Source organism: Syngnathoides biaculeatus, chromosome 4 (genome assembly GCF_019802595.1).
Source record: "Syngnathoides biaculeatus isolate LvHL_M chromosome 4, ASM1980259v1, whole genome shotgun sequence".
NCBI classification, from domain to species: domain Eukaryota; kingdom Metazoa; phylum Chordata; class Actinopteri; order Syngnathiformes; family Syngnathidae; genus Syngnathoides; species Syngnathoides biaculeatus.
This window is the reverse complement of record NC_084643.1, coordinates 27,282,995-27,296,680: the sequence shown is the minus strand read 5'-3', so window position 1 is coordinate 27,296,680 and position 13,686 is coordinate 27,282,995. Positions and strand designations below refer to the sequence as shown.

At 41.4% G+C, this 13,686-nt stretch overlaps 1 protein-coding gene across 1 annotated transcript in view; it reads left to right on the top strand.

Annotated features, from left to right (window-relative positions):
* Positions 1-13,182, top strand: part of stpg2 (sperm-tail PG-rich repeat containing 2) — a 51,554-nt gene extending 38,372 nt beyond the window's left edge. Inside the window, exons 13-15 of the mRNA XM_061817137.1 lie at positions 3,000-3,162; positions 5,283-5,398; positions 12,678-13,182. Coding sequence (XP_061673121.1) covers positions 3,000-3,162; positions 5,283-5,398; positions 12,678-12,839 — 441 coding nt within the window. The 3' untranslated portion in view covers positions 12,840-13,182. The remainder of the gene's footprint in view (positions 1-2,999; positions 3,163-5,282; positions 5,399-12,677) is intronic.
* Positions 13,183-13,686: the final 504 nt, after the last annotated feature.

The following is a 13,686-nucleotide window of genomic DNA, read 5'->3' as shown; positions in this document are numbered from 1 at the left end:
ACATGCAGTACAGCCTACCACAGCAACAGATCCATGTGTTTAAAACTCTAGTACTGTACTTCCCCAGCCCACAAAAATTCTACTCAGAATAGCCATGATTTAGATCAGGGGTGCCCAGACTTGTTGACACCAAGACCTAATTTTCAAGCAGCCAACCTCTCGTGATCTACCGACAGGGGGGTGGGGGGCATTGGCGCGACTGCCGTGTAGAGAAAGCAAAATAGAGACCATTAATAGAAGGCCAGCTTGCTGGAACTCGCCTTTATGTGCGTGCGATCGACGTTTTGGCCACAGCTGAATCAAGCGACGAGATGGATGATAGGCTGTCTTTTTTTTTTTTTTTTGGCATGCCGTCACGCGATCGACCAAAACTGCCTCGCGATCGACACATTAAACACCCCTTACTTAGACTATCATTCTATGCCTGTCCCCACCCCCCCTTTGCATTCTAAAATACACATTACCGTAGTTGTAATATAAGAAAAATCCACATTTAAATGAGGTTTGTTTATCACGATTTTTATTGTTTCCCCATATTTCTAAGTCATATGTACAACATTCCAAGAATCTAAACAGGACAGGTGTTACCAAAAGCACTATAAAAAAAAAAGATTCCGAAAGACAAGACACTTCTGCAAATGAGACGACTAAAGTATCATCTATGAACTGAATAGGATGCAGATGGAACCAATATATCGTAGTCTTGTCTCCTGCATATTATATTTAAAGTCGTCTCCAACCTCATTAAGGCCTTCTGACACTCGCCATACCTCAGCTACTAAAAGCTGCTACTTAGCAGATGCTTATCAGCTTCATGATGACACACCAGCTGTGCTCGTGCAGCACATTGCCAGGCGAATCCAAGAAGGGAAGAAACAAGTAGACATTCACTCTTGGTTTAAATAAATGCCATGCACCCCCCCAACACACACACACACACACACACACACACACACACACACACACAAGGCAACACACACAAACATGCAGACGTGTAGAATTGATGCTGAGATGGCTTTTTTGAGCGGGAAAAAAAATTCATTTTATGGCTGACAAGTAATTATCGAGTGCCTCGCTCGCGTCATCGGCACAGAAAGCCCTTGAGATGCTAAATTTAACTTCTTGGAGGAGCGTGAACAGAAAGGAACAGCTGCATATGGGACTATGGGCTTCACATTTACTTACATATCTATTTACGATACATAAATTACATGTAAAATCCCTCAAAGGACGAACAAGTCATACAGCCAATGTATACATATGTGTGGAAACAGATGGCACCCTCAACTTTTGCTGTTATGTTGTGTCAAGAGTGGTCCAATAAATGGTAAGATGTATTCACGCATTTGTTGACGACCCGTGCTACAACAACTCCATCGGTGTGCTCAGCAAAACTCTGCAAAGTTGGGGGAATATGGATGCAACACCAATGTCCAGTTAGGCCTTCAAAACAAAAACATGCCAATACAGTAACAGTTTCACCACACTTTCTTTGGCCCGTTCATTTTCAAGCCCTGTCTTTTGAAGGATGTACTATGCCGGAGTTTTATGAGTAAAAGCTGAACTGTTTACAAAAATGCTATCGACGGATACGTGGGAGGATACTCACTCAATGAGAAGGAAAGACAGACTGAGTCATGAGTGCGTAGCATAGCACATCGATTATGAAAACCGAGCGGCTCTACGAATACTGGGAGAAGTTTTTTGAAGGAAAAACAACACAAAGTCCCAAATTGATCAAAACTGAAGGACACAATAGTGTCCAGTAGTGATGCGTCAGTCGCGAACCAAATGGAAATATGAGTTCAAGTCTTCATATGCTTCATTTATGTACCTCAGTCAAAATGTATGGTTTCACAAAATTATGTTGTATTAAACACAAAATGTGCATAGGGCGTTGTGTTGTTATGTTCTGGTGCTCCTCTCCTCCTCCTCCCACCGTGTCTATAAATGCAAAGCAGGATCACAGCCCTGGTTAGAGATGATTAAAGATGGAGGACCAGCGAGGAAGAAGAGCTAAACGACAGCGCTGCTATGTTAAGTTTTAAATGGATGGCACGGCTATATTCAGACCTCACCATCAATTATTTACGCGACAAGACTGATTCTTCACCCGAAGCTGGCGGGGTTCTCTTAGGTGACAGCCATTCGCACGTCCTGATTTCTGTCATTTCAACAAAGCAGTTAAAGATACGGTGATTGTTTGAAAATCACCAGAGCTATTTTTGGAACTGCGGCACTCGTCACTGTGTGGAGAAAAAGTGCGATGACAAGTTCACAAGTAGGCTTTTGTTTGTCTCCGTGACCAAGCAGCATGTTGCCATATGTTGGCTAATAGTCCAATAGGCTTTGTGCTCTGATAAACAGATGGCCTCTGATGGAGGCCCCAAAATAAAATTACATGGAGACTAAAATAATACATCCACATTTATTTTCACTTTCCACCATCTTTGTGGTGAGATTTGGTTTCCTGGATTTTGAAATGTACTGTGACTTATTTATTTTATTTTTAAATCCCCCACAACATAATTCAATGGTTGTAATATATTATAACCTCCTGTCTTAAAAAAGAAAAAACGTTTTTGTGGGGGGATTCTGAAGATTGCTATTTGTCAAGGTGAAGTCCAACAATCAGAAAATCCTGCCGTTTTATGTTTTGGCTATCTAATATTTTTGTTTGTTTGTTTAAAATTTCAATTCCACTAAACACTTTTTAAAATTTTATTTTTAATCAATAATAAAAACCCAACTATTTTTCAGCGCTGGTTCTTTACTCAAAGCCATGTTTAAAAAAAAAAAAAAATTGTCACGCAACAGAATGGTATATTACAATACATGTCAAGTGAAACTGGAATTTATAACCAACTGTCGCCACATAATGTTAAATCAGGCAACTCATTTACAACATGGCCGTAGACTTTTCACCTTTGTTACTCCTCTTTTAATTAGAACTGATTACAATTGATATGAATTAGTGTGGTGTTTCTTGCCCTCTCCAGGATTCCCCTGCACCCAATGCGTACAACGTAAGAGGGCCATCGGAGGCCACAGGTGGACACAGTGCTGCACGGACTAAAGAAGCCAGAAGACGACATAGCAGCTTCCTGTCAGCGGCACCGCGACATACTGGTTCCTTTTTAAGCTGTGTGGACACCGGACCGGGTATTCGACACGGCCGTTCACCGACGCATAGCTGAAGATACCAGAATCATCCACCATTTGTGCATCAATCTTCTTCTTTTCCTTTCGGCTTGTCCCATTAGGGGTCACCACAGCACGTTATCTTTTTCCATCCAAGCCTATCTCGTGCATCCTTTCTCAAACACCCACTGTCCACATGTCCTCCCTCACAACATCCATCACCCTTTTCTTTGGTCTTCCTCTCACTCTTTTGCCTGGCATCTCCGTCCTCAGCACTCTTCTACCAATATACTCACTCTCTCGTCTCTGAACGTGTCCAAACCATCGAAGTCTGCTCTCTCTAACATTGTCTTCAAAACATCCAACTTTGGCTGTCCCTCTAATGAGGTAATTTCTAATCCTATTCAACCTGCTCACTCCGAGCGAGCACCTCAACATCTTCATTTCTGCTACCTCCAATTCTGCTTCCTGTTGTTTCTTCAGTCCCACCCTCTCTAATTCGTACATCATGGCCGGCCTCACCACTGTTTTATAAACTTTGCCCTTCATCCTAGCAGAGACTCTTCTGTCACATAGAACACCAGACACCTTCCGCCAACTGTTGCACCCCGCTTGGACCTGCTTCTTCACTTCTTTACCACACTCTCCATTGCTCTGTATTGTTGACCCCAAGTATTTGAAGTCATCCACCCTTGCTATCTCTTCTCCCAGGAGCTTCACTCCCCCTCCTCCGTCCCTCACATTCATGCACATAGATAAAGATGAATCAATGACCTATTCAAATTGTTCAACATCAACATGTCTATCCACAAATCATGCGCGTATCACGCATTGAGCTATTCTTTTAACCTTCAATCTATCCATTCAGCCATCTTTCTTGATCCATCCATCTGACCCATTGAGATGTGTATCAACCCATCCATATGTCCATCATTCATCCATCCATCCTTCCATTTCGTATCTAGCATCATATCACCATTGAGTCAGATATGCATCAATCAACAATCCATCCATCCATTGTCAATCAATTGTTCATGTAAAGTATCATGTACAGAATATAGTCCTCAATCATTCATTAACCAAGCCATCCATATGTTATCAATCCATCTATGAGTACATTTCACACAATTTCTCATCTGTACATCAATGTCCATGCATCCTCGGGCTTTCCACTCTTTTTCGTTTCAGGGACCACCAGTCTGGCTAAGAAGCAACCATAGTATCAAAGTATCTAGAACTTAACAAGCGAGCACGTAGTACATCACTGACTTTTAATGTCGTCGTTTCCTTTGTATGTTTTCTTGTTTCCTGCAATGTCAAAGCTTTGTCAGAGCAGCATGTGACAGAATCTTTGCTGGACTCCCACCTCTTGTGTTTCCTATTCATTTCCTTTTTTACAAACTGATGCATGAAGATTGAAAGTACAACGCCAGTGACTACTTGCAATGCCTCCACGGATCACTGTTTGAAAATCTCTGATCTATCCAGTCGTAGTAGTGGAAGCGGGAGGGACAGCGAAGTACCGCCCCTCGCCCTCCAATTAGCTCACCATCTCAGCGGGCCTCTGAGCTAATATTGACTTCAATTACAGTCTCAATGAAGAAAATGTTGTTTCAAAATGAATAGATTCCTGGCTTAGTTGGATAATTTATGACTTGGCCCGTTTCTCCATGGGACTCAACCCATGAGGCACCTCCAACCGTTTAACCAAATTCCAATTTGCATATAAATAGTTTTGCACTGTTTGCTGTGGTGTTTCCTACAGTCACGCAGACACACACTTTGAAATGCGCTTAGTCGCGCACACATGCAGAATCATTTTCCCCATTACTGAATTTGCATATATGAATAGGTCTGCAGTGTATGGACCATTAGGGAACATTATATTCTTCATCATTCTAAAGGAAACTAACTATAAAAAACACGGCACGCGTAAAGTCCCTGCAGGATGCCTTATGTCGGAATAATTAGAATATTCTCATGGTGGTTAGTTTGTGTAAGTTGTTTCTGGTTGGTTATTACTTTTTAAAGTCAAAATATTTCACTTTTCATGTCAGTTTTACTTAATGTTACCGAAATGGTAATATGCCGCTAACACTGTGCAATGTTATTATAAGACAATGCAATTGTTGTTTTACTAGGGCCAGGTCAGTACAACCTGAGTGTGAGATCCTCTGCACCGATGGCTCTGATGGCCTCCAGGGAAGACCGCTTCAAAGAGACCACCAGTACCAACCCAGGACCTGCTGCTTACCAGGTACAATTCACACACATCATCTCGTACTGGTGGAGACTGGAATGAACGTATTGTATGTGCCTTTGAATATGAATGTGTTACATTAATATTATCAGCACATTTTTAAAAATGTATTTATTCTTTGCTGTAACCTTCAGTTATCCCAAAGACATTTTCCTTTATCTTTCTCCATATACCGTTAAGTCCACAAGCATTCATACCCTTGCCAAAAGTGGACTAAAAGCTCATTTTTATATGTTTAATGACTATACTGAAAATACAAGAAAGTGGCAAAAAACTTTAAATGTAAAATATGATTCACATCTCGGCCAGTTTTGAGAAAACACAATCCTTTGCAACATTCTAAAAGATCCTGGCAATGCTAATCCAGAGGATTCTAATGAACAATAATTGCACAGGTGTGATTGTGAGTGCGATTGTTGTCTGTCTCCATGTGCCCTGCAATTGGCTGGCAACCAGTTCAGAGTGTGCCCCGCCTCCTGCCCAATGACCGCTGGGATTGGCTCCAGCACTCCCGCAATCCTTGTGAGGATAAGTGGTTCAGAGAATGGATGGAAAATGCTACAAATTTAGCATGCAGCAAATTTTTGTACAAGCACTGCACAGAGGTCCACCAACCCTACAAGCTGCAGTCTCGAAGGCATCAAACAAAGTAATATTTCATGATGATTTGGTCAAATTGTTACATATTGTTGTTTTAAATAACCTTCCCCTCAGCTGAATTAAAAGTGAGAAAATAAGTGCATTACGGGTAATGGGAATCCAATTTGAATTAAATCTATTCAAGCCTTTTATTGTGTTCTGTGTGGTTTAAATGGAAGTCATAACTTTGGGCGACAAAATGCGTGGGTGATGGGCGACAGGGTGGTAGTGCATGTTGCTTGCGGTCCTCGCTGACTTTGATTTGTGAATATCAAAGACAAAAACAACAGTTGACATCCGTGCTGTTAGTACACTAGCATTATCACGGAGCTAAGGATTTGCGCTGGCCTCCCTTGAGCCTCTAAGTAAAAGAAATAAATCTCTATAAATATTATCATGCACGCCAGACATTTGCCTTGATTTGACCAAGTGTCCTCGAGCAGCAGTCGTAATGGACCTTTACAGGCTTCTTCATTTACGTTTTATCTGATACGCCACTGACATCTTTTCTTTTGACTTTGAGCAAATTGTTTAATGCAGAACTGAATGTGCACTTTCAAGATCTGGATCATACATTACTAATTTACTAATACTACTAATACTAACGATTTAAAAGCGATTTTCCAAATACGGTGGTGCCTCAAGATACAGTAGGAGTCACCTAACATCCGAGTTTTTCGAGATACGAGCAATCATTCGGCCGAGGTATTGCTTTGACTTGCAAACACAGTGCACGGTAGTGGCTCTGAAGTCAACTCAACTCGCATCACAATAAAAACAGTTTGGCAAACGGTGAACAACTGACCCCACCACCAGCTGGACAAGTTGATTCATGGAATTTCCATTGAATCAATGTGGAAAGTTAATTTGAGTTATGGAATTAACGAAACTCATATTCCAAATCCCCACTATATGCTGTATGATAGAAAAATGAATAGAAACTATAAATACAAAATAATCACAAATCATTTTAATTATACATGAAAGTAACATTTTAACATCTAACATAATTTTATCATTTCAACACCTATACCATAGTTTACTGTCCAATTAAAAAAAAAAAGTCCAATTTTTGTACAGAGAAACGTCAGCTAAAATGCATCACTCAAAACGTGTATTCTCTTACTTTTGATAGATTTTGTCAAATGAAATTGGATTGAAGGAGAAACGGTTCATAAAATCAATGGATTAATGCTTTTTATTTTGTTGAACTACGTTTTTGGAAGGAGGGCATGGTGGAGCAACTGGTTAGAGCGTTGGTCTCACAGTTCTGAAGACTGGGGTTCAAATCCCGGCCCCACCTGTGTGGTGTTTGCATGTTCTCAACGGGCCTGCGTGGGTTTTCTTCGGATGCTCCGGTTTCCTCCCGCATCCCCAAAACATGCATTCATTGAAGACCCTAGGTGTGATCGTGAGTGTGACTGTTGTGCCCTGCGATTGGCTGGCAACCAGTTCAGGGTGTACCCTGCCTCCTCACCCTCGTGAGGATAAGCACCTCAGAAAATGGGTGGATGGATGTTTTTGGAATAGTATAGGAGAGAGAGGAATGGGTTTATTTTTTTGAACTAGATTTCAATTTAGTTATCTCAAGGCCAGGATCTGCCATTTGATGGAATTATGAAGTGGATTCAATTGAGTAAATTCCAAACAAAGGCCCAGGTTCGAAATCCGCAGCCGCCCATTCAGTTACACAAACACTCAACAAAGTCAAGTGGTCCTCTATTTTATTCATAATCATTTACAATTGTCTGCCGCTGATTCTTTTTCAAGCAGATTTGCAAGGAAAAAAAATAAAACGATTGTTAACTCACTGCATGTCACAGGATAACAGCTTTGTTTTTTTTTGGGAGCAATACTCAATTCAAGCCTTTGCTGACTTTGATCAGATGGGAGAGAAAAATGAAAATGAGGGGCAAAAATCGTCCTCATTGTCGTTATGTGTGTACCCCACTCAAGGTATTGTGAGACAGATCAGGTGTTTTGAAGTTAAGACACACTGACTCAATTTAACTTCAGCTGCTTTTTCTTACCCGTCGTGTGGAAGGCATGCCGAAGCACACGTCTCAGTAATTAGCCTCGTGACTGCGGGTACATTTCAACACCACGGGCCATTCAGTCGGCGCCGGGATGAGAGGGTGTCAAAGACGAGTGTGGTGCGAGGGATGTGCAAAGGTGGGAGGAAAAAGGAGCAGAGCTGAACGAGGTTGTTAAAACTGCTGGCGAACAGATGGCGGCGCAGGGGGAATTGTACCTATTTGGGCATTAGCACCAATGCGTGCTCATGTGCGCTCATCTTTGAAAGTGGCTGTAATGTGCTATCGTTGCCTTCTTGAGCTGCATTAGCCCGCTGATGGAGCTCATTTTGGGGCTCCGGTGCGCCACGAGTCACCTACTTCTGGAGAGTAGGCTTGATTACCTTTCCCCACATACGACATCTCCCATATTGGTTGAGCTTCATTTAACTGTGTTGCCTCTGTGTGTGTGTGTGTGTGTGTGTGTGTTGCACTATACTTCAATACAAAGTGACTCAAGGAGCAGTTGTCAAGCACAAACATCTAAATTAAAGGACGGATCTAAATCTAGCAAATGTGGCTTTGATGTTCATTATCTGCATACCTTCCTCTGTTTACATCTCCTGATGTGCTGGCTCCACACGAGACTTTTCAGACTTTTAATGATTCCCGCTGCCAGACTCTTCAGGCGAGGTTACATTGCTCGCGTTAAACTTTTAATGATGTGCCATTCGACAGTACATCTAATGGACCAAAATGGTGGCTAATATCCAAGCAGGCATGCAAAGGATATTCATCTCTCTGCTAATTTTGCACATCTTGTATAATGTGCTGTGAAATACAACAGCACTTACCTCTGCCTTTGCTCCACTAGTGAAACCTCATTCATAGATAGATAGATACAGTGAAGAAAAGAAGTATTTGAACACCCTGCTATATTGCAAGTTCTCCCACTTAGAAATCATGGAGAGGTCTGAAATTTTCATCGTAGGTGCATGTCCACTGTGAGAGAGATCTAAGAAAAATACAGAAATCACAATGTAAGTTTTTTTAAATAATTTATTTGTGTGACACAGCTGCAAATGAATATTTGAACACCTGAGAAAACCAATGTTAATAATTGGTACAGTAGTCTTTGTTTGCAATTACAGAGGTCAAACGTTTCCTGTAGATGTTCACCAGGTTTGCACACACTGCAGGACGGATTTTGGTCCACTCCTCCACACAGCTCTTCTCTAGATCAGACAGGTTTCTGGGTTGTCACTGAGAAACACGGGAATTTCTGCTCCCTCCAAAGATTTTCTATTGGGGTTAGGTCTGCAGAAAGGCTAGGCCATGCCAGAACCTTGATATGGTTCTTGCAGAGCCACTCCTTGGTTTTCCTGGCTGTGAGCTTTGGGTCATTGTCATGTTGAAAGATGCAGCCATGATCCATCTTCAATGCTCTGATTGAGGGAAAGACGTTGTTCCCCAAAATCTCACAAGACAATATATAGAGCAGGATGTTCAACTACTTATTTTCTTCACGATAGATAGATAGATAGATAGATAGATAGATAGATAGATAGATAGATAGATAGATAGATAGATAGATAGATAGATAGATAGATAGATAGATAGATAGATAGATAGATAGATAGATAGATAGATAGATAGATAGATAGATAGATAGATAGATGTTGACAAAGTGACCCTATTCTGTACCAGTGCCATTTATACAAAATAGTGATGACACAAGGGTTGCAAAATGGAATGGCACAAACTGGTGGTGAAAGAGTTTCCTTTCCGGAGAAACGATCCTGTGCTCTCCCTCCTGTGTTTAGAAAGTGATTCCGTGTAGCCGCAAAAGTTAATGCGTGGAGCGATCATGAACGGCCAGATCCCGATTGAGTATGTAGCGCAGGCCACTCTTCTTTACGGAGAGAGCTTGATTCACAAGAATCCAATACTCGCACTGAAAACAGAATTCTTGATTTTTAACATTATATTATGTTGCTACATGTAGTATAAGTAGGCATAGCCAATCGATTTACCATCATGCATGCGTTGTCTTTTAAGTGTCTCACAATACTTGTGTGTGTGTTGTGGGAAAGACTCATCAACACATCTGTGTTCCGACCCACTAGCACCATTCCCCACATAGATCCCCTTTTTCCCTCTCTCCTCTCTGACCCAGCCAAGCATCCCATAATCTTCTTCATGATTGCCATGCCGAGGGTGTCGTCACTTCCAAAGGGGCTCTTAACCATCCACCTCAAGTGCACCCCCTCCGAGGCTGACCCAGAGTTGAACCTGCAACCCTTTTCCCATCAGGATCAAGACGGAGATCTGAGTGCCCCTGCCTCTTGTGCCGAAATCCCGGCTATGGGGTTTCGGGCATACTGATGATGTGCATGATCACCGAGAGGTCATGGGGAAGGGAGCGGTAGCGAAGGCGTTTGACTGCTTTGATAGCGCACAGGAAGTGGTTGTCATGCACTTCCTAGGGGGGAGGGATATGGACTTATTTAGTGGCTGTGTTTAAAATCACTCCGTATCGAAATTCCTCCCGATCCACCATAAAGGAAGTTAGCAATTTATTGGTGCTGTTCAAATGTGTTGTTATAAGTTATCCCCGATAAACTCCCCGCAGTGTATCCCACAACGCACCTTGAAGAATAGTAGAACTAGGCTAGTTGCATCATTTTATGCAACAAAGCTTAGTTAGGACAGAACTGGGCCAGTTCTGTCTTAACTAAGCCTCGATGCAGCAACTGATGGGAGTCTACTTGGATGAGAGATGAAATATCTTCGAAGGCAACCAGAGCAGTCCAATCGCGATCAATTCAATGCCCTGAGAATGAAATGACCTGAATGACTATATTACACGCACACACACACACATACAAAAATTTGGGCACCCCTTAGGAAAAATCGCTGTCTCCATTTGTCCCTTGCTAAGCTTTTAAAGCAACAACTTAATTTTACCATATGTTAAGCCTTATGGAAACAGAAACATCTCAGTAGCGAAATCATTTTCACTGGTCAAACAGAAATGTTTTCAGAATCATATTTGTTTGCCAAGTATGCCAAAAACACAAGGAATTTGCCTCTGGTACTTAGGGCTGCTCGATTACAACAACAGACAGTCAATTGATAGAATCATTTGAGAGATTTAAAAAAAAAAGTCACTGAGTAATAAAAGATTGCATTTAAACATAAATAGAGCTGTGCATAGATTTGGGCACCCTAAAGAAATAAGGCCGTAATATTTAGTAGAGTCTCCTTTTTTTGAAATACCACTCTGTCGACAGCTCCTACAGCCAGAGACAAGTCCCTGAAGTCTGGCACGTGGTATTTTGGATCATTCCTCCGTACAAAACGCCTCCAGCTCAGTCAGGTTTCTTGGCTTCCATACAGTACATAGACAGCCTGCTTCAAAATCAATGCATATATTTTCAATGATGTTAAGGGTCTGGGTGCTGGGATAGCCATTCCACAACATTGTATTTGTGCCTCTGCATGAATTCAATGGTTGGCTCACTGTCCTGCTGAAAAATCCAAACTTTGTGACAGACTAGAACATTCTTCTCAAGAATCTGCTGATAATGCATATCTCCTCTTGTTCTGACCCTACAACATGATCTTCCTTTCATCTGATGATGGTATTTTTTCCCCAGAATGCTTCTGGGTTTAGTCGGTGATGGCGTATTAGTACACTTTGGTCTACGCAGCGTGGATTCAGTTCCCATTCGGTGCACATGTGCCCTGGGAGTGGGAGTCTGCCTTTTGCCCAAAGGTAGCTGGGAAAGGCTGCAGCTCTCTCATGACCCTTGTGAGGATAAGCAGCTTCATAAAAGGATGAATGGATGGATGGGCTCCTGGTTTCTCCACATGTGCTCTTCATGTGATGGACACTCAGGAAAGGCTTTTCGTGCCTCAAGCATCGCTGACTAAACAAAAAAATCTTTATTGGTTATCAGATATTTACAGTAGTATGTGAAAAGAGGCTAAAAATAAACTAGCTTTTGGATTCAAATATAATGCACATGGTGGGTGTGCAGAGTAAATGCCAATGATATCATAGATTGGATTGACAAATTATGACATTGAACCTGATCAGCATAAAATGTTGATTATCAGCTGATACAGATCAGACAAATCAGATCAGTATAAGGTCAGGTGAGGGTTGTTTCTAGGTCTCTGTGTTGCCACTTTCTTAGACAAGCACACACAGCAACTACCTGCGTTACATGGATTTTTCATGATTGGTCCCACGTGTCTTTCTAACTGACTGACTTTTTTAACAGCACCTATCTTCAGTCAAAATTGGAACAAAATTATAAATATTTATAAATGTAAATATATAAATTATATATATTTTACCGGTCATGCTATAAGTGAGTCATTGCTAATATTAAAAAGTAAAATCTGTACAACATGAAATGACAGTGAAGTGCAAAGTTGAGTTGACGCATGATTATTTTTTGTTGTTGTTGCATTCTTAATCATGAATTATGGTAAAAAAAAAAAATGGTCCCAAGTTTAAAACCTCATGTGAAAGTCAGTCACGTGACAGATTTTCTCTTAGAAGTGTAATAAGGAAGTTAACCGTTGGCATCCTGTCTGCTTGTGTTTGTCTACAGTTAAGCCCAAGCCTCATGAACACCGTGCTTAAGGGAACCTTCAACGTAACGCTCGACAATCCTCTGATGCCTCGGTCCCGCCTGGCTGTCCGGGTTCTACCGGAACACAAGGCCACTGACGCTGTTTCACACCACACGTTGGTCGCCACCAGTATATCTTAAGAAGGGTACACACACAATTTCCAACATCTCAGAGACATGCATATACACATAATCAGGGAAAACACAGCCATTCTGTCACTAACCCAATTTAAGGCAGTTCTGAATTCATAATTCCAGTAAATACTGTATTTGTCTGAAAAACGGTCAATATGAAGGTAGCTCAGTCTGTATCGTTATGCTACTTCCTTGCACGCTGTATATTAGACCCCAATCCCCGTGCCTGTACTTCATCGATTAAAGTCATTCCTCTGTGGACTCATGGTCTACTAGGGTGATTTCTATACAAACAGAAGAAAGGACTTTTGAGGTGTCATTCATTTGTCGCACATTCGTGGGCACAATCCCAGAGCCTTGCAAAAGATAAAACTTCAAACCAGTTGGATTTTGTTTTACAGTAAGCATTGTAAATAAGTGCGACAGAATTGATTAACACCTCTGCACCTCTCTTTTCGCTCTCTGAATGGTTCTTTTTCCTCAGCCGTGGTGTTTTCTTGTATATCAAATTAGAACCAGAGAGGACAGATTTCTTTTTTTCCCCCACAGATTGTATTCATGACGTCCTGCTGTCGAGTCCAAATAGCAGTTTTAACAAATAAGAAAAAAAGCCTTTTTGTATTCTAAAGAATGCAAAAAAAAATAGAACAAATTAGTACAAACATGGCATTACTGTACAATGGCCACATGATTACATTATGAAACACCGATTTACTGTATCACACACAAGCAGGCAAGGAACAACAAATTTACATATTGATGTTGTTGACTTGAAGCATTCCCTTGAAGCTTTCGTCAGTATGATAGGAGGACGATAATGGGAGGGTAGTGTCTAAAATGGAGACTGTGGAGG